Consider the following 22,159-nt stretch of genomic DNA (forward strand, 5'->3'; position numbering starts at 1 on the left):
ACTTGTATCTCCCATTACAGAATCACGCAGTGTAGTTTCACTGCCTTAAAAATCCTCTATGCTCCACCTACTCATCCGTTCCTTCCCCTCCAACCCACTTTTAATGAAATAATTTTCTAGATCTTCACCTTCAAGGTGATTCATAAGAAAAATATATTTCCTTTTCACATGTCCCACAGTTTTTTGCTTGAATGGGACTCCCACAATTGGAGGCCACCAGCTTTGACAATGTTCCATGCTATTTTCAAAGATGATTAAGGGAAGTGTGGGAAAAGGTCACATGCCCACCAATGCATTCTTAGCAGTAGATCTGGCCAGGCCAGTTGCAGGTCATACTAGAAAGAACATTTCAAAACCTTCACGTGTTTCCATTCATAAAACAGCTTTTCTTAAGAATGTGCCTGGTTTTCCTTTTTTCTTTCCCACTTTTCACTGCTTTCTCCTGCTTTGCAAAAGAAAAGCATATCTCTAACCCATCTTAAATTTTTACTGTGGTGCAATAGGCAAAAACGGAGAGTGCACAGCTCCTGAGGGACAGAGCTATGGCATTCATTATGGCACTGAAGGGAAATATTAAAGCAGGCAATGCCTTATTTCATCCAGTGTTATTCAAAGTGTGATCAGCCATGGATGGACAATATCAGCATCTCCTGGGAGCTCAACAGATGAGCAAATTTTCAGCTCCACCCTAGACCTGCAGAGTCAGAACACCTGCAGGGTAGGACCAAGAAATCTGTATTAACAAGCCTTCCAAGGGAATCTTAATGTGGTAGTTTTAGAAGCATCAACAGGTAAGGAAATCCAATGCCCTTGTCTGTCTTAGAACTAAAAAGGAAGGGCCACCTGGGTGGCTCAGTTGGTTAAGTGTCTGCCTTCAGCTCAGGTCATGATGGGGGTCCTGAGGTGCAGCCCTGAGATCCAGCCCTGTGGCAGGCTCCCTGCTGAGTGGGAAGCATGCTTCTCCCTCTTTCTCTGCCCCTCCCTCTGCTCTCTCTCTCTCTCTCAAATAAAAATTTTTAAAAAAAGAATTAAGAAGGACGATGGTTGACACAGGGATATAAATTAAAATTTTTATTTGAAATAAAAAACTTAAAACCTTTTTCTGACAGAAAATATGAGTGGGCTTACTGGTTTGCCATTTAGTTTGTATTTCTACAAACTCAAGGAACTATGTCTCTATCCAAAGGTTTACATACACACAAATTTAAAAGGCCTGTGTGCATGGCTATGCAGTTGAGGGAGGGAATGGAGTCTGAAACCTGATTGTGCAGCTTCTTTGGGTAAGTAGAGCTGAAATATAGTCTGGAGTCCACTGGCCAGGCCCTGCTCTTCTGCTAAAAGGAGAGGGATCTTTTCTTTGCACAAGAGCACCATCCCTAGAAAATCTGTCCATTCTGCTTTTTTCCCAGAGGGTTATCTTTTCCAAATGTGCACAAAGGCACTGGAAAGTCCAGCAATAGCCCTCAAAGCACATATTTAACATATTAGATTGCAGAAAATTAATCCCTAGAAGCTATTTAAACATTAAAAAATTTTATTTTGGGACGCTAGGGTGGCTCAGCAGTTTAGCGCCTGCCTTTGGTCCAGTGCATGATCCTGGGGTTTCAGGATTGAGTCCTGCATCAGGCTTCCTGCGTGGAGTCTGCTTCTCCCTTTGCCTGTGTCTCTGACTTTTCTCTCTCTTTCTCTGTCTCTCATGAATAAATAAAATCTTAAAATTAAAAAAAAAATTTAAATGTTAATTTAAAAATGTGTGAGGAGGGTATAGAGTTTTCATAATTATTCAAAATTGGGAGTAAACAAGTTAAAAAAAAAAAAGAAAGGAGAGGATCACTGCTTTTGCCTTTCTTTAGTATTGCTCTGGTGCCCACTTCCCACTGTATTACCGCAGGTTTGCAAGTCTCTTCCTTTCTCTGTGCTTCCTTTTTTTGGCTTTTACTTCTTCTTTCTTTTTAGATGACATACAATGTTGCATTAGTTTTAGGTGTACAACATAGTGATTCCACAAGTCTGTATGGCAGGCTATGCTCAACACAGTAAGTGTAGTTACCACCTGTCACCATACAACCTATTATAATATTATTACCTATATTCCCTACGCTGTGCCTTTCATCCCCGTGACTTATTCATTCCACACCTGGAAGCCTATACCTCCTACTCTCCTTCATCCATTTTTCCCATCCTTATACTCTCGTCCCTTTGGCAACCAAAAGTGGGATTTCTTTATTTATGGATCCATTCTGCCTTTCTTTGGTTTGTCTGTTTGTTCATTTGTGTGTTAGATTCCACATATAAGTGAAATCATTATGATATTTGTCTTTCTCTGACTTATTTCACTTGGTATAATACCCTCTGGTTCCATCCATGTTGTCACAAATGGCAAGATTTTATTCTTTTCTACGGCTAATATTTCATTATATATATTATACACATATGTTATACACATATAATATATATACCATCTTCATTTGCAAATATATTTTCCCATTCAACAGGCTGATGCAAAGGCTGATGTCAAAGAGATTACTGCCTATTTGTCCTACAGGAGTTTTCTGGCTGCAAGTCTTACATTTAGATCTTTAATCCATTGAGTTTATTTCTGTGTAAGGGGTAAGAAAGCATGGCCTTTACTTCTTACACATCATACTCTTATCTTGAGACCACTTCCTTTCATCTTCTTCCTGTCTTTTGCCTAAGTGTTCTCTTGAGGGCTTTGCCACTTCATTGCTAGGACCATGAGAACACTTCCAAGCCTTCCTAAATACACCAATCCCACACATTACTTGCCCCCACATCATTTATTCTTGTGCTAGATTTTCTTTTTTTTAAGATTTTATTTATTTATTGAGACACAGAGAGAGAGAGAGGCAGAGACAAAGGCAGAGGGAGAAGCAGGCTCCATGCAGGGAACCCGATGTGGGACTCGATCCCAAGTCTCCAGGATCACACCTCGGGCTGCAGGCGGCGCTAAACTGCTGCGCCACCCGGGCTGCCCCTAGTGCTAAATTTTTATTTCGAGGCCTTACAAACCGCAGTACTAGGGGAGGGTGCCACCTGGTGGCCTACTATTAAAGAGACCTGGCAACACCAGGGTGCTATTCACAACCTAGCAACAGGGCTTCAACAGGCGGATCCGCAAAAGCACCAAGTCGTGGGCGGCAAAGACAGCATGAAATCCCTCTTCTTTCGTAATAGCATTTTCTCTAACTGGAAATATCTTTCCAAAAATTTCTCCCCAAATTCTCTCACCTTTCAAAGTTTGGCATAAATGCCACTTTTTCCATGATCCCCCTTCTGAACTTCCAAGTTAGAGCATCTCACTCCTGTTAAAGTACTACAGACTGATTCCACATTTCACTTATAATTCTTATGGAGCTCCACATTGCATATTCCAAACTATTTCTCAAAAACTCAGATCCTTTGAGGTACATGCCATCAGGATACTGTAATCATCTGCTGATATCCTGAGTTACTTCTCTTTTCTTGGAAATTTTATTTTATTTTATTTATTTATTTTTTTTCTTGGAAATTTTAAAACCTGATTCATTCTCTTGGTTACACCACTCCTACTATCATCATTCCTGGTGACTTTGTCATCCTTGGAAACAATGTGCTGGCCTCTCAGTTCCCTGTCCACTCATTTCCAGTCATCTTGTTTTCCAGCCCACCTCACTTACTCCCATGGTGACACCCCAGTCCAGGTCATTAATAATAAATGCATTCCTTCCAAAACCTCCATTTCTTGCATCTCACATTGACCATCGCCTCCTCTACAACAATTTCTTAATAGATACAGGATGTCTAAGCCATCAACCATAACAAGTTTTCAGTGCTGATCACTCTTCTTCTATTTTTACTTTCCGCATCACCCAACTTAAATTATTTCATCACTCTACACACTCCTTTGCACAAACTTGCAATTCCTTGGCACTTCTTCCCCTCCTATTGTATTCTTTGGAAAATCCCAAACCTTGGTTTATTCCCATTCTATTTACTCTGCTTGTTTGCACTCACTAAGCAAACACAGATGGGAGAAAATCTACAACTGTGCTAACTGGTCTCACATTAAATTTGGATGATAATCTCAAGTGGGCACTCAACACAGCTCTGCAAAGCTTTATTTTCCAAAATCAATTAGCTCTCTATTCTCCAAAAAACCAATTTCACATCTTTTCCTTGCTCTTGCAATTTCTAAGATCTCCTCTTCCTTTTTCACTCTCAAATGATAATCTCATTTCTAATTTCATTGAAAACCTAGAGAAGAGAAATTCCTCATCTTCTTACTGCATTACCAAATCTACTAGTTTGACTGTATTAGCATCTACACACTCAGCTTCCCTCCTTTTAAAATAGATGTGTGCCCTGTTCCCATCTGTTAAGGTCAGCCCCTCCACTAGAGAACTGGATCCCTTTCCTTCTTGTCTTACTTAAAAAAAATTTTTTTTAAGATTTTTAATTTATTCATGAGAGAGAGAGAGAAAGAGAGTGAGTGCATGTGCATGCACATGCAAGCGAGAACACGAACAGGAGGAAGTGTCGAAGGGAGAGGGAGAAGCAGACCTCCGCTGAGTATGGAGCCCAATGCAGGCTGATCCCAGGGCCCTGAGATCATGACCCGAGCTGAAGGCAGATGCCTAACTGACTGAGCCACCCAGATGTCCCTTACTCAAGAATTCTGATCTCAAAGTATTTCTCTTGTATCACCAAATTTTCCCTTTCTACTATATCCATGCCATAATATTTCTTAACAAGACTCTTCCTTAAAGACAGAATTCAGAAAAGTGAAGAATTCAGGTATGGTAAGAGAGGAGAATCTTACACTACCTATAAGATTCTATTTCTTAAGCAGGGAGATTGGTGGTAAGATATTCATTTTAAAAATTCTCACCTTTTTTATGAAGATGATCCTGAAAGTGAAAAGGAAGCCCCTGACCTCCCAAAGCTAAAGCTAAAAACAAAGGTTTTAAAGGCCAAAAAATCAGTGCTAAAAGGTGTCCACATACTATGGCTTCCAAAGGCAGCCCAAAGATTCTCAGAAGAGCACCTCTAGGAGAAACAAACTTGACTACTAAGCCATCATCAATTTCCCCTGACCATTGACTCAGACATGAAGAAGAAAGAAGATGACAACATTTTTTTTTTTTTTAAAGATTTTTATTGGGCAGCCCAGGTGGCTCAGCGGTTTAGCGCTGCCTTCAGCCCAGGGTGTGATCCTGGAGACCCAGGATTGAGTCCCGTCCGGCTCCTTGCATGGAGCCTGCTTCTCCCTCTGCCTGTGTCTCTGCCTCTCTCTCTCTCTCTGTCTCTCATGAATAAATAAATAAAATCTTAAAAATTTTTTTTTAAATTTATTTGAGAGAAAGAGAGTGAGAGCACAAACAGAGAAGGGGCGGAGGGGGAGGGAGAAGCAAACTCTCCGATGAGCAGGGAGCCCAATGCAGGGCTCCATCCCAGTACCCTGAGATCAGGTCAGGATCATGACCTGAGCCAAAGGCAGAGCCACCCAGGCGCCCTGACAACATTCTTGTATTCATTGTGGATGACAAGACCAACAAGCACCAGATCAAACAGGCTCTGAGGAAGCTCTGTGACATTGACATATCCAAACCCTGATCAGACCTGATGGAGAGAAGATACATGTTCAACTGGCTCCTAAATATGATGCTTTGGATATTGCCAACAAAACTGGGATCATCTGAACTGAGTCCAGCTGGCTAATTCTAATTTTTTTCCATAAAAAATATTTATTTATTTATTTATTTTATTTATTTATTTATTTATTTATTTATGATAGACATAGAGAGAGAGAGAGAGAGAGAGAGAGAGGCAGAGACACAGGAGGAGGGAGAAGCAGGCTCCATGCCGGGAGCCTGATGCCAGACTCGATCCTGGTACTCCAGGATCGCGCCCTGGGCCAAAGGCAGGCACTAAACCGCTGAGCCACCCAGGGATCTCCATAAAAAATTCTTAAAACACTGATTTTCCTTTATAAAAAAGACATAATTCTTCTTTCTCTAAGGAAGGAAGGAAGGAAGTCCCTCTCAAGATGAGCACCGCACATCTGGGCTCCCTTTAAAGTAAAATTTCTCCAATTCCTTATGTCACTCTCTATTAAACCTCCTCCAGTAGGCTTTTTATCCTTCCTGCTCTAATGGAACTACTTTGTCAAGGTCATCAACAAATTCCATCTTATCAAATCCAATAGCTAATTCTCTTTCTTAGTCAACCACTCAAAAGCCTCTGACAAAACTGATCACTCCCTCCTTGTTCAGAACAAAGTAAGTTTCTTCCTTGGCTTTTGATACACCAGCCTGTCCTGGTTTCTAGTTACTAGTTTTCTCACCATTTCTTTTAAGATTTTTATTTATTTATTAATGAGAGACACACAGAGAGAGAGGCAGAGACATAGGCAGAGGGAGAAGCAGACTCACTGTAAGGAGCCCAATGTGGGACTCGATCCTGGACCCCAGGATCACACTCTGAGCTGAAGGCAGATGCTAACCACTGAGCCACCCAGGCGTCCCCCTCACCATTTCTAAATGCTGGACTGTCCTCAGTGTTCAATCCTCAAAACTCCCTGGCTTGTCACCTCTAGACCCATGGCTTTAAATACCATTTATATCCAATCTCAGTCTCCAGTTTGGACTTGGTCCCTAAGCTACAAAACCAAATGTCTCCACAAGGAGGATTATTTTTTTTTAAATTTTTTATTGGTGTTCAATTTACTAACATACAGAATAACCCCCAGTGCCCGTCACCCATTCACTCCCACCCCCCGCCCTCTTCCCCTTCTACCACCCCTAGTTCGTTTCCCAGAGTTAGCAGTCTTTACGTTCTGTCTCCCTTTCTGATATTTCCCACACATTTCTTCTCCCTTCCCTTATATTCCCTTTCACTATTATTTATATTCCCCAAATGAATGAGAACATATGTTTGTCCTTCTCCGACTGACTTACTTCACTCAGCATAATACCTTCCAGTTCCATCCACGTTGAAGCAAATGGTGGGTATTTGTCGTTTCTAATGGCTGAGGAATATTCCATTGTATACATAAACCACATCTTCTTTATCCATTCATCTTTCGTTGGACACCGAGGCTCCTTCCACAGTTTGGCTATCGTGGCCATTGCTGCTATAAACATCGGGGTGCAGGTGTCCCGGCGTTTCACTGCATCTGTATCTTTGGGGTAAATCCCCAATAGTGCAATTGCTGGGTCGTAGGGCAGGTCTATTTTTAACTCTTTGAGGAACCTCCACACAGTTTTCCAGAGTGGCTGCACCAGTTCACATTCCCACCAACAGTGTAAGAGGGTTCCCTTTTCTCCGCATCCCCTCCAACATTTGTTGTTTCCTGCCTTGTTAATTTGCCCCATTCTCACCGGTGTGAGGTGGTATCTCATTGTGGTTTTGATTTGTATTTCCCTGATGGCAAGTGATGCAGAGCATTTTCTCATATGCATCTTGGCCATGTCTATGTCTTCCTCTGTGAGATTTCTCTTCATGTCTTTTGCCCATTTCATGATTGGATTGTTTGTTTCTTTGGTGTTGAGTTTAAGAAGTTCTTTTTTTTTTTTTTTTTTTTAAAGATTTTATTTATTTATTCATGATAGTCACAGAGAGAGAGAGAGGCAGAGACATAGGCAGAGGGAGAAGCAGGCTCCATGCAGGGAGCCCGATGTGGGATTCGATCCAGGGTCTCCAGGATCATGCCCTGGGCCAAAGGCAGGCACCAAACCGCTGCGCCACCCAGGGATCCCAAGAAGTTCTTTATAGATCTTGGAAACTAGCCCTTTATCTGATATGTCATTTGCAAATCTCTTCTCCCATTCTGTAGGTTGTCTTTGAGTTTTGTTGACTGTATCCTTTGCTGTGCAAAAGCTTCTTATCTTGATGAAGTCCCAATAGTTCATTTTTGCTTTTGTTTCTTTTGCCTTCGTGGATGTATCTTGCAAGAAGTTACTGTGGCCGAGTTCAAAAAGGGTGTTGCCTGTGTTCTTCTCTAGGATTTTGATGGAATCTTGTCTCACATTTAGATCTTTCATCCATTTTGAGTTTATATTTGTGTATGGTGAAAGAGAGTGGTCTAGTTTCATTCTTCTGCATGTGGATGTCCAATTTTCCCAGCACCATTTATTGAAGAGACTGTCTTTCTTCCAATGGATAGTCTTTCCTCCTTTATCGAATATTAGTTGACCATAAAGTTCAGGGTCCACTTCTGGGTTCTCTATTCTGTTCCACTGATCTATGTGTCTGTTTTTGTGCCAGTACCACACTGTCTTGATGACCACAGCTTTGTAGTACAACCTGAAATCTGGCATTGTGATGCCCCCAGATATGGTTTTCTTTTTTAAAATTCCCCTGGCTATTCGGGGTCTTTTCTGATTCCACACAAATCTTAAAATAATTTGTTCTAACTCTCTGAAGAAAGTCCATGGTATTTTGATAGGGATTGCATTAAACGTGTATATTGCCCTGGGTAACATTGACATTTTCACAATATTAATTCTGCCAATCCATGAGCATGGAATATTTTTCCATCTCTTTGTGTCTTCCTCAATTTCTTTCAGAAGTGTTCTATAGTTTTGAGGGTATAGATCCTTTACATCTTTGGTGAGGTTTATTCCTAGGTATCTTATGCTTTTGGGTGCAATTGTAAATGGGATTGACTCCTTAATTTCTCTTTCTTCAGTCTCATTGTTAGTGTATAGAAATGCCACTGACTTCTGGGCATTGATTTTGTATCCTGCCACGCTACCGAATTGCTGTATGAGTTCTAGCAATCTTGGGGTGGAGACTTTTGGGTTTTCTATGTAGAGTATCATGTCATCGGCGAAGAGGGAGAGTTTGACTTCTTCTTTGCCAATTTGAATGCCTTTAATGTCTTTTTGTTGTCTGATTGCTGAGGCTAGGACTTCCAGTACTATGTTGAATAGCAGTGGTGAGAGTGGACATCCCTGTCTTGTTCCTGATTTTAGGGGAAAGGCTCCCAGTGCTTCCCCATTGAGAATGATATTTGCTGTGGGCTTTTCATAGATGGCTTTTAAGATGTCGAGGAATGTTCCCTCTATCCCTACACTCTGAAGAGTTTTGATCAGGAATGGATGCTGTATTTTGTCAAATGCTTTCTCTGCATCTAATGAGAGGATCATATGGTTCTTGGTTTTTCTCTTGCTGATTCCACAAGGAGGATTAATGGGAATCTCAAACCCAGGAGTGCTTCAGGCTCCTGCTCACTCCTCCACTAACTTGTGCTTCCTCCAATTGGTTAACCTAAAAACAAAGGAACTGGGCAGCCCCGGTGGCGCAGCTGTTTGGCACCGCCTGCAGCCCAGGGCGTGATCCTGGAGACCCTGGATCGAGTCCCATGTCAGGCTCTCTGTATGATGCCTGCTTCTCCCTTCTGCCTGTGTCTCTGCCTCTCTCTCTATGAATGGATAAATAAAAATCTTTAAAAAAAGAAAGAAAATTATTTAAAAAAATAAAATAAAAACAAAGGAACTAGTATTGAGCTCAGTATTACATTCATACCCTCTGCCCAATTCATTAGCCAAGTCTTGCCTGCTGAACCTGACTGCATTTACTACCCATTATGACCACTGTTGCCCAAGTCAACATGATCTCTACCAATATGCCAATAACTGATATATCTGCTTCTATATTTGCCCTCATACAGCCTATTCTCCAACCAACATGTTTAGTGACCTCTCAGAAACATAAATCTGCTCTTATTTCTTCCCTGGTCAAAACCCTTCCAGTGGCCTTATATCATATTTAAAAAACAAAAAAATCAAACATCTCACCATAGTCTGCTAGGCCCTCAGTGATCTGGCCCTGGGGTGCCTCCCCACTCTTTTTTTTTTTTTTTAAAGATTTTATTTATTTATTCATGACAGTCACAGAGAGAGAGAGAGAGAGGCAGAGACACAGGCAGAGGGAGAAGCAGGCTCCATGCACCGGGAGCCCGATGTGGGATTCGATCCCGGGTCTCCAGGATCATGCCCTGGGCCAAAGGCAGGCGCCAAACCGCTGCGCCACCCAGGGATCCCGTGCCTCCCCACTCTTATTTCTTACTCTTTTCCTTCATGTAACTATACTCTTTCCTTACTATTCTTATAATGGTCTGTGGGCATTATAATACAGCCTACCATCTGCTCTCTGTTGTTTTTGCAATTTGTTTTCTTAACTTTTTTTTTTAAAAGATTTTATTTATTTACTCCTAAGACACACAGAGAGACACAGAGACACAGGCAGAGGGAGAAGCAGGCTCCTCACAAGGAACCCAACATGGGACTCCATCCCAGACCCCAGGATCATGCCCTGAACTGAAGGCAGACGCTCAACTGCTGAGACACCCAGGCGTCCATTTTCTTAACTTTTTGAGGTAATTATAGATTCACATCTAGTTGTAGGAAACAATACACAGATCCCATATACTCTTTACTCAGGTCCCCCTAATGACAACATCTTACAACATAGTCCAATATTACAACCAGGGACTTGATACTGATAAATCTACTCACTCTACAGCCAGTAATCTCTCTCCATCCCAACCAGTAGCAACCATTAATCTGTTCTTCATCTCTATATTTTTGTCATTTAAAAAATGTTGTGTAAATGGGACTTATTTTGGTTTGGGCTGCTACAATAGAGTACTACAGACTGGGTGCCTCAAACAATAGTTTCTCAATTCTGAATGCTGGAAGTCCAAGATTAGGGTGCCAGCATGGTCGGGTTCTGGTGAAAGTCTTCTTCCTGGTTTACACATCGCCACCTTCTCATTGTATCCTCACATGGCAGAAAGAAAGTACACAAGATAGCTCTCTGGCTTCTTATAAAGGCACTAATCAGATTTATGAAGCCTCCACCCTTATAGCCTAATAGCCTTTTACACACCTCCAAGTACCATCACACTGGAGATTAGATTTCAACATGAGTTGGGGGGAGCGGTGGTGTACAAACATTCAGTCCATAACAAGATCATATAATATGTAACCTTTTGAAATTGCCTTTTTTCACTCAGAAAAATTCCCTCAAGATCCATCTGTTATTCCTTTTTTTTTTTTTTTTTTTAAGTAATCTCTAGGTCCCACATGGGGCTCAAACTCATGACCTCATCAAGAGTTGCATGCTTTATAGACTGAGCCAGCCAGGTACCTCTTTTGCCCATTCTTTAAAAAACTGTTGAGGTTTTTTAGATAACAGTTTTATTGAGGTAAAACTCACGTACTATACAATTCACCATTAAAGTATACAACTCAGTGGTTTCTAGTATATTCAGAATTGTGCAACCACCACCACAATCAATTCTGGAACATTTCCATCAATCAAAAAGAAACTCCACACCTATTTGAGGTCAATTTCCCCTAAATTCCCCTACATTTTGCCTTCATAGATTCACCTATTCTAGACATTTCATATAAATGGAATTATATATAATGTGGACTTTTGCCACTGGCTGCAAATAGTACAATGTTTTTCAAGGTCCATCCATATTGTAGCATCTATCAGCACTGTTTCCTTTTATTGTTAAATAATATTCCACTATATGGATATATCACATTTTATTTATCCGGTTATCAGTTGATGGACAACTGGATTGTTTCCACTATCATGAATAATGCTACAATGAGCACTCAAGTATGTATCTTTGTGTAAATATGTTTTCAATTATCTTAGGTATATACCTAGAACTAGCATTTCTGGATCATATGGTAATTCTACGTTTAATGTTTTGAGGAACTCCTAGCCTATTTTCCAAAGCAGCCATACCATTTTATTTATAAAGGGTTTCAGTTTCTTCATATCATTGCCAACACTTTAAAAAAAATATTTTATTTATTTATTCATGAGAGAGAGAGAGAGAGAGGGAGAGACAGAGACACAGGCAGAGGGAGAAGCAGGCCCCATGCAGGGAGCCTGATGTGGGACTCGATCCTGGGACTCCAGAATCACACCCCAGGCTGAAGGCAGGTGCTAAACTGCTGAGCCACCCAGGGATCCCAGCCAACACTTTTCAGTGTCTGTATTTTCAATTATAGACAACCTGACAACTGTGAAATAATATCTTACTTTAGTTGTGATTTGCATTTCCCTAGAGGCTAATAATATTGAACATATTTTCTTCTTTTTTTTAAAGATTTTATTTATTTATTCATGAGAGACACAGAGAGAGAGAGGGAGAGACACAGGCAGAGAGAGAGGCAGGCTCCACTCAGGGAGTCCCCGCGGGACTCGATCCCCAGACTCCAGGATCATGCTCTGGGCCAAAGGCAGGCACTAAACTCCTGAGCCACCCAGGGATCCCCATTGAACATATTTTTTTTTTTTTTTTTTTATTTATTTATGATAGTCACACAGAGAGAGAGAGAGAGAGGCAGAGACATAGGCAGAAGGAGAAGCAGGCTCCATGCACCGGGAGCCCGACGTGGGATTCGATCCCGGGTCTCCAGGATCGCGCCCTGGGCCAAAGGCAGGCGCCAAACCGCTGCGCCACCCAGGGATCCCCGATTGAACATATTTTCATGTACTTATTGGTCATTTGTTTATCTTCTGAGAAACTTTCACACATATCATTGGCCATTTATTAATTGGGTTGTCTTTATTATTGAGTTCTAATTAGTATTTATATATTCTAGATACAAGTCCCTTATCATATATGTGATTTGCAAATATTATCTCCCATTCTGGATAGTATGTCCTTTGAAGCACAAATGTTTAAACTTGATTATGTCCAATATATCTATTTTTTTATTAGTTATTCATGATTTTGTTATCTTATATAAAAAACCATTGCCTAATGCAAGATCGCAAAACTTACATATATGTTTTCTTCTAAAAATTTTATGGTTTTAGGGGCACCTGATTGGTTCAGTCTGTTAGGTGGCCAACTCTTGATTTCGGCTCAGGTCATGACCTCAGGGTCCTGGGATCAAACCCTGTGTTGGGTTCTGTGCTTATTAGGGAGTCTGCTTGAGAATTCCTCTCTCACTCTCCTTCCACTCCTCCCTCACCTCTCCCTCTCTCAAATAAATACATTTTTAAAAGCTTTATAGTTTTAGGTCTTACAATTAGGTCTGTGATCCATTTCCAGTTAATTTTTGTAAATGGTGTGAGGTAAGGGTCTAATTTCACTATTTTGCTTATGGCTATCCAGTTGTCCCTGCACCATTTGTTGAAAAGGCTATTCTTTCCTCACTGAATGGTGCAGGTAGGCATCCTTATTAAAAGTTGAACATTGGGCACCTCTAGTGGCTCAGCAGTTTGGCACCACCTTCAGCCCATGGTGGAATCCTGGAGACCAGGGATGGAGTCCCATGTCAGGCTCTCTGCATGGAGCCTGCTTCTCCCTCTGCCTGTGTCTCTGCCTTTCTCTATGTCTCTCGAGCATAAATAAATAAAATCTTTTAAAAAATAAAAAATAAAGAAAATAAAAGTTGAATATGGGCAAATGGGAGTTTATTTCAGGACTCTCAATTCTAGTTTATCGATCTATATGTCTAGCTTTATGCTAATAGTACACTATTTTGATTACAGTTACTGTTGAGTTATGAGAGGACTTTTTTGTCAATATATGGTTTGCAAATATTTTCACTGTAGCCTATCTCTTCACCATCTTCACTGGGTCTTTTGCAGAGCAAAAGCTTTTAGTTTTGGTGACGCCCAATTTACCTTTTTTGTTTGTTTGTTTTATGCTTTTGATCTCAAGCCTCTTCCTGTGTTTATAAATAAAGTTTCATTTTATTTTATTTTTTATTTATTTATTTTTAAAATTTTATTTACTTATGATAGTCATACAGAGAGAGAGAGGCAGAGACATAGGCAGAGGGAGAAGCAGGCTCCATGCACCGGGAGCCTGATGTGGGATTTGATCCCGGGTCTCGAGGATCACGCCCTGGGCCAAAGGCAGGCGCCAAACCACTGCACCACCCAGGGATCCCAAAGTTTCATTTTAACACACCTATGCCCATTTATCAACATATGGTCCTTAACTGATTTATTTTTTAAAGGTTTACTTATTCATGAGAAACACAGAGCGAAGGCAGAGACATGGGCAGAGGGAGAAGCAGGCTTCTGATGCAGGACTCCCAGTACCCTGGGATCATGATCTGAGCCAAAAGCAGATACTCAACTGCTGAGCCACGCAGGTACCCCTCTGTAGCTGCCTTAACACACGATAGCAGAGTGGAAAAGTTGCTAACAGAAACAGAAGGCCTACAAAGCCTAAAATATTTACTATCTGGTTCTTTACAGAAAACTTTGTGGATCTCCTGCTCTAATCTGCTAAGCTTTTCTACTCTAGGACCTTTACATCTGCTCTTCCCTCTATCTGAGACACTTTCTTCAGATCTTCTCATGGCGGGCTCCATAAGTCATTCAAGTTTCTGCTCAAAGTCATGTTGGACAGAACCTCTCTGACCAAATTATTTAGGTCAGAATTTAGAATTTAGAATATTTAGAATATACAACTCTACTCTCCCATCCCAACATCTATGCCTTTACCTTGCTTTATTTTTCTTCATAGAATGGATCACTTCCTTTGCCAGAATATAAGCTACATGAGGGTAGTCCTTGGCACCAACAGTACCTACCATAGATACTATTTGAAATATTTGAATGAATAAATGAATCAGAGAGAACTATCACATTTTTAGGGAAAACAATCCTACTTACTCTGTAAATTATTAGGGGAGCAATACTTGAATAAAAGAAATAAGTATCTGATTCTTACCATCATTTATATAAGTGATGTTTATGTTTCATTTTATCCCCGTGGTATTCCCTAACATAGCAAGCTGAGAAGTTACACAGGGCTAGAGGGCAAGGAAGCTTGGATGTCTTTAGATTTAGTTTCTAATTCTACATTACTTCCTGATCTCCTCTTTTTTTAAAATATTTATTTATTTATGAGAGACACAGGGGGAGGGGGAGAGGGAGAGAGAGAGAGAGGCAGAGACACAGGCAGAGGGAGAAGCAGGCTCCATGCAGAGAGCCCAATATGGGACTCCATCCTGGGTCTGTAGGATCGTGCCCTGGGCTGAAGGCGGCACTAAACCGCGGAGCCACCTGGGCTGCCCTTCTGATCTCCTCTTGAACCTAAACTAAAATCCAATGGGTGAATAATAATGTAGGCTATCTTTTTCACACTGGGATTGATTTCTCCTGATTGATTTTGAAATTCTGGACCTCTTGATCTGTCTACTAGGAGAACAATGTAAAACAAAAGAAAAGAGGTCTTCGGTATAGACATTGATCACAGGTCAGTGCTAGCATACTTTAGTTGTGTGACCTTGAAAACTTATCTCAAGATCTTAAACTTTTGTTTTAAATTTTTTTTAATTTTTATTTATTTATGATAGTCACATAGAGACAGAGAGAGAGGCAAAGACATAGGCAGAGGGAGAAGCAGGCTCCATGCACCGGCAGCCTGACGTGGGATTCGATCCCGGGTCTCCAGGATCGCGCCCTGGGCCAAAGGCAGGCGCTAAACTGCTGTGCCACCCAGGGATCTCCTTAAACTTTTTTTTTAAAAGATTTTATTTATTTATTCATGAAAGACACACACAGAGAGGCAGAGACACAGGCAGAGGGAGAAGCAGGCTCCCTGTGGGGAATCTGATGCAGGACTTAATCCCAGGACTCCAGGATCACCACCTGAGCCAAAGGCAGACACTCAACCACTGAGCCCCAAGGTCTTAAACTTTCAATTCAGATAATAACATCTGTCTCACAAATCAATGTATGTAAATAATCTTAAGTTCCCAATTATTTAATATTTTCTATATGCCTAGCTCCTGACACAGAGCTCCTAAAACCCTTGTAATTTCCTAAGTGATAAGAATACTAAGGAGCATCTTGTTCTAATATTTGTCTTTGACTCCATCCCATGGTTAGAAGCTTGGAATTTCAGCCCTATCCCCTCATCCTCTAGAAATGGGGTTAATAATTGGTCATACCTACGTGAGGAAGCTCCATAAATCCCAATAGTTTCACAGAGCTTTCAGGCTGGTGAATACCCCAGCTCCAGAGGAACAGAAGCTCCTGCACTTGGGAACTCCCCAGACTTTCCCTAAGTGTCTCTTCATCTGACGATTCATCTGTATCCTTTATCATGTTCTTTAATAAACTGGTAAACCTAAGTGTTTTCCTGAGTTCCGTAAGCCATTCCAGCAAATTAGTCAAACCCAAGGAGGGGTCATTAGAACCTCTCATCTATAACCAGTTGGTCAGAAGTACAGGTATAACCACGGCTTGCAACTGGTGTCTGACATGTATAAGTGTGTTGGAGGGAGGTTCAGTCTAGTAGGACCTGGCCCCTAACCTGTGGAATCTGATACTATCTCTAGAGAGACAGTAGCTGAATTGAATTAAATTGTATGACAACCAAGCGGTGTCACAGGTGAAGGAAAAACCTCCACACATTTGGTGAGCAGAACTGAAGTGTTTTGTGTGAGTAGGAAACAAGACCCAAAGGAGAGAATCACAGTAGGAAAGAATTGGATTTTTCCCTGCATAGCTGAATACCTTACCAAGTGCTTAGAATATATGATCGAACTTAATTGTCACAAAATTGGCAAAGAGAGATGTCATGCAAAAAGCTATTATAGTGTGCCTAATAGACATGAAAGAGGACAAACTTTCACAGCTGTTTGTATCTGGCTTTGTCAAAATGACCTTGTGAAAAGTAAAGTCACTGCTTTTAATGCCAGTAAGAATAGCAACAACCATCTGAAACCCTTTATTACCACCAAAGTCAGAAAACTTTGTTTTTTAAACTCTGTATTATTGGGATGTTTCATAGATATGTTTTTTTAATAATAAAACAACAGAGATATATGGTATCTTAATAATGATAAGGTTGGCATAATTAGACATCCACAAATAACAGAAGTAGACAATTCTGTGATTTTTAAAATGTAAAACAAAGTAAAGAGTCAAGTCTAATTATTAAATTAAATAAATATGTAGCAGGGGGCTGGTAGGGGTCTGAGATGGCAGAGGGCACAGTGGCTCCCACCACTAGTCTTCCCTTAGTATGACTACTAAAAAGTTCAGGGAAAAATATCAGGCAGTCTGAGATGCCAGCCATTCAAGATACCAATGAATTCACAGTCTTATTTAAAGTCTTTCTAGATGTGATCATATGTGGTAAACCACTGACTTCAGGCAATATGCAATTTTAGCCACTAAATGTCTACCCTACCCCATTTCATTCCAAAGGGCCAAACATGACTTAATACCTTTTTGGAGAGTCTTACCACAATTCTTCACAAGCAATAGGACTCAGTTACACTCTGGAGCCTGCTCTATAAGAAGAGTTCTTACTATTCTGCATTCATATATTATTACTCTTTGCACCTACACAGCCACACTTCTTTTCAAGGATGTTCTCCCAAGACCAGTTATGTATAATCTTACCAAGGCCTGTTTGTAATTACAAGCCTGAACATGGATATTTTACCATCCGAATTACTCTTGGTAATATTAAAGTGCAAAACACCACAAGTGGCAAATACTATTTAATTGTGAAGAGAGAGAATATGGGAATGTACCAAGTTTATTGGCTGTAATGGTCTCTTCCACCACCACTTCTACATGTCCTACACAATCAATACAACCAAAGTTTAGGAAGATGACAGGTATTATGATTATTAAACTTTCAATTCATGACAAAACAGTTTGACACTAATCTGACATAAATTCTTAATACTCACATCTGGTTTGTTGCTCACATCTGGTTTGTTGCTCTCCATCTCTCTGCTATACTAAGAATTGACTTTCCCTCCAACTCCTCTTCAAGGTACACTGTTTCCTGTAAATTGTAATTGGCTAGTTATTTATTTGCTCTATCTACTTAAACTCCTTGAGAGCTTAAGTATGACTTAGGCCACTGGCCATTGAGCATACCTATAAATACTTGTGGAAGTAGGTGAAACCTCACAGGATTCTAATGATGTCTTAGATTAACTCAATTCTGGGGTCTTCAACAAAGTTCTTTCCACTTGCTCAGTAACCATTGGGAAGAATTTTTATCAAATTAAGGGTTCTTGGGATCCCTGGGTGGCGCAGCGGTTTGGTGCCTGCCTTTGGCCCAGGGCACGATCCTGGAGACCTGGGATCGAATCCCACATCGGGCTCCCGGTGCATGGAGCCTGCTTCTCCTTCTGCCTGTGTCTCTGCCTCTCTCTCTCTCTGTGTGTGTGTGACTATCATAAATAAATAAAAAAAAAAATTAAAAAAAAAAAGTTAAGGGTTCTGGGGAGAGAGAAAGAGCTGGATATGGCAAAAATGGAACCTCTCTATTTTGAGTCATTGCTCTGTCATCTACTAGTGGTTTCCCCATTAGCAAAATAAGCAGGGATTAAGTAATCTTGCTGTTACAAAATTCTGTGACTTCATGTGGCTTACTTTGCCATATAAAATTTAAAGTATTTGAAATAAGCCACCTTTGGCCTAAACCACTTTGGGGAGCTACAGTGGAGCCAGAAATCATGATTCTGTTTAACCAGTTATCATGTTCTTGAGTCTGTTCCCCCCTCTCCTGAGGTGCATGCATCGTTGTGGGGATCAACTGGGAGTTTTATGTTGAAGGACCAGTATTATTTCCTGAGTTTGTTAGGAGGCAGAGAATTAGGACAGACCGTTCCTCTATTCCACAGCCTCCTTGTTTACTTCTTTCCATTTCTCTCTTCAAATTTCTCACCCCAGCCTCATCGCTCTCCTTTCCTCTGTCTCTGCTACTTCTTTTCTTCTAAGGCATCCTCATTGGGGGGGGGGGGGGGGTATGGGGGGGTAGGAGGACAAATAAGAAACAAAAACAACCCATAACTCTTTAAACTCAAGTAAGTATACCTTTCTTAAAAAGGGAGGTGCTACTTGGTTATTTATGGAATTAATTCAGATAAATTCTTCTTGAAAACAAACGGAAATTCTAAATTTAGTCTATATTAAACTGGGACAAAATTAATAACAGTATTTTTCCAAGGGCAACTGGCCATATTTCCTTTCTCTTACAGTTCAGGAACAAAGGACTAAATGAATGGGTGATCCATAATTTTCTAAGGAAATTTCAGTTTTCATCTTGCAAAAACCTACAAAGCTCATCTCATCTGCATAGCAGTTAAACTCCTGGTAGGCATCTTCCAAGCTCCCTCTGCCTGGACCATTCGTCTGGGCTTCCCTCCTTCCTTCAGGTCTCTGGTCAAAAGACACCTCCTCCAGAAGGGACTTCTCGGATTCATCCCTTCTGCCTCACCCAGGTTAATACATCAGCCCTCCTCCCCATCTCTTATTGTGCATTTTTTTTTCAAAAGATGTATCACCACCTGGCATTTTATTACGTATCCATGTGTTTTCTTGTCTGTCTCTTCGTTAGAATATAAGCTCCAGGAGGGCAGGGCCATTGTCTACCTGCTACACGGTGGGATCCCCAGCATTCAGAGGAAGGGCTGAGGCAAAATAGCTGCTCAGGACATAACCAATATTCTCTCCAGTACTCTGAGGCGACTTGCTGGTGGGTCCCGAGCCGCAGGACCCGCTCTCCCTCGGCCCGGCCCAACTCTGGGTCCCCACCCACCTGGCCCCGGTCCCCGCTCGTGGGCTGGTCCTCCCACCTGCCGGCCCCTGGGGCAGCGCAGCGCGCCCACCACCCGGACCCGCAACTGCAGGTGGGCGCTGCGGCTCGGCTCAGGCGCCCAGCTCCGGGGCCCCCCAGGCTTTTCCGCGCTCCCGGGCCGCCGCGCCACCGCGCTTCCGCCGGGCTCGCCGAGCGGCCGTTAGGACCCCCCGCTGCGGCGACAGGCCAAGGATTCTTTTTTGGACGGGTCCGTTGACGTGGTAGCAAAGCCAACTCGTGGATCCGGCCGCCTCCGCAAGGAAGACGCGCGCTCCCACCCGGGGCGACGCCGGGGTCCCGCTAGCTGGGCCCGGCCCCCGCCGCCCCCGCCGCCCCCGCCCCACTTCTCACCTTCGCGCCGAATGACCAGCCCCGGCGGCCGCCGCACGACGCACGCGGCGTCTGCGGGCCGAGGCCGCTGGGAGCCCTTTACGAGGAAACAGTGCTGGGCCCCACCAGCCTTACAGTTGCCGTTAGGAGGGTGTTGGCATTTCTGCTTTAAGAGATACCCGGCCCCCTGGCTGCCCCCTCGCCCCCCCCCCTCGCCCCCCGAGCTGGTGCCCCCAGATAACCTGGCGGGGCGGGAGCTGAGCCGGCCGCGGGGCCGCGGAGGGGAGATTCCTGGTAGTTCCTTCGCCCGCTATAGCTGTTTCATGATGAAAAGCTCAACTGTCTTTCTTTCCACTTCCCAGAAACGTCTCTTCCGAGTTTCTTTTTTTCTTTCTTTCTCATTTATTTATTAGAGACAGAGAGGGAGGGGGGGAGACACAGGCAGAGGGAGAAGCAGGCTCCATGCAGGGAGCCCGACGCGGGACTCGATCCCGAGTCTCCCGGATCACGCCTTGGGCTGAAGGTGGCGCTAAACCGCTGAGCCACCCGGGCTGCCCCTCTTCCGAGTTTCCACCGAAAGTCGTCCCTTGCTGCCGTGCTGGTGCTCTCCGGGGGAGGGGAGGGGAGGACGCAAACGTGTTTTGGAGAGATTGTTCTCCCTCCAGCCTCTCTTGGAATTAATTGGAGCTCCGTCATGCATGATGGCTTGGCCTTTAGTAAAGAGGTAAGGCAATAGGGACAGGTGGGTTTTTTGTTTTGTTTTAAGATCTACACTGAACTTCTAAAAAGACGTTGCCCCCGTGAAGAATAAACACATGGAAAGGTATTCAGTTGAGTTGGTTGGTCATCAGGGAACTCCAAATTAAAACTACAGGACCGGGACACCTGGGTAGCTCAGGGGTTGAGGGTCTGCCTTTGGCCCCGGGCCCTGATCCCGGGGTCCTGGGCAGTCCCCCCGCCCCCCGCCATAGGGCTCCCCACAAGGAGCCTGCTTCCCCATCTGCCTATGTCTCTGCCTCCCTCTGTGTGTCTCTCATGAATAAATAAATAAAATCCTTAAAAAATAAGTACAGGAGGTTCAACCGTATGCCCATCAGAATGGTTAAAATGAAGGAGTAGGAAAAAGGAAAGAAAGAAGGTTCGCGGGGGCACCTGGGTGGCTCGGTGGTTGAGCCTTTGGCTGGAATGGTGATCCCGGGGTTCTGGGGTCAAGTCCCACGGGCTCCCTGCATGGAGCCTGCTTCTCCCTCTGTCTGTGTCTCTGCCTCCCTCTCTGTGTCTCTCATGAATAAATAAATAAAATATCTAAAAAACAAAACAAAAACAAAAACGAAAGAAGGAATGCCAAACATGGGAGGAGATATGAGGCATCCAGAACGCTCCTACACTGTTAATGAGGGTATACGTTGTTAAAGTGGTGCAATCACTTGGGGAAACTATTTAGCAATATATATATTTTTAAACTTAGCAATGTCTATTAGAATACAGGTCTACCGTATGACCCAATGATTCCATTCCAAGGTATTTCTACAGAAATGCATTTATATGATCACCAAAAAATAAGTACGAGAATGTTGATCTCAGCAGTATTCATATTAGCTCCAAAACTGGAAATAATCCAAATGTCCATTGAGAGAAGAATGGATAAATACATGGTAGTATATTCACTCAATGAAATAGTATACAGCAAGGAGAGCAAATGTACTACAGTGACACGCAAGGATATGGATTAATCTCACAAACTGTACTGAAAGAGTGAAAGAAACCAGGGTACAAAAGAGAATGTATTGAAAGATTCTAAAATACATTCAGGTCAAAAAAACAAAACATTGTAAAAGTCAAAAACAGCAAAACTAATCTGTGGTGTCATAAATCTAGATTGTGATTACACTTTGGGGATTGTGACTAGAAGGGACAACAGGGCTTCTGTGGTATGTCTGTCACTTGGGTGGGTGCTGTTAACCACCCAAGTGTTGAGCTCAGTGTTGAGCATCTGCCTTCAGCTCAGGTCGTGATCCCAAAGTCCAGGGATCGAGTCCCACATCGGGCTCCCTGCAGGGAGCCTGCTTCTCCCTCTGCCTGTGTCTCTGCCTCTCTCTCTGTGTCTCTCATGAATAAATAAATAAAATCTTAAAAAAGAACAAAAAAGCCTGACTCCTCCCCCCCCCCCCCCGCAATGAGTATGCCGCTAGAACACAGGTGTCATGAAAACCATCA

General features: G+C 42.5%; 1 protein-coding gene across 7 annotated transcripts in view; it reads right to left on the reverse strand.

The window, feature by feature from the left end:
- LOC144297282 (solute carrier family 2, facilitated glucose transporter member 3) overlaps nucleotides 1-20,032 on the reverse strand; it is a 100,818-nt gene extending 80,786 nt beyond the window's left edge. The window contains exons 1-2 of one of the 7 annotated variants that reach the window (XM_077871177.1): nucleotides 19,964-20,032; nucleotides 17,712-17,809 (exon numbers count right to left, since the gene is read on the reverse strand). In XM_077871177.1, coding sequence (XP_077727303.1) covers nucleotides 17,712-17,750 — 39 coding nt within the window. In that variant the 5' untranslated portion in view covers nucleotides 17,751-17,809; nucleotides 19,964-20,032. Of the gene's footprint in view, nucleotides 1-17,711; nucleotides 17,810-18,638; nucleotides 18,663-18,700; nucleotides 18,763-19,407; nucleotides 19,530-19,573; nucleotides 19,718-19,963 lie in introns of those variants that run through there. The other 6 variants (XM_077871176.1, XM_077871182.1, XM_077871181.1 and 3 more) reach the window with 6 other exon arrangements.
- Nucleotides 20,033-22,159: the final 2,127 nt, after the last annotated feature.

Source organism: Canis aureus, chromosome 25 (genome assembly GCF_053574225.1).
Source record: "Canis aureus isolate CA01 chromosome 25, VMU_Caureus_v.1.0, whole genome shotgun sequence".
In the NCBI taxonomy this organism is placed as follows: domain Eukaryota; kingdom Metazoa; phylum Chordata; class Mammalia; order Carnivora; family Canidae; genus Canis; species Canis aureus.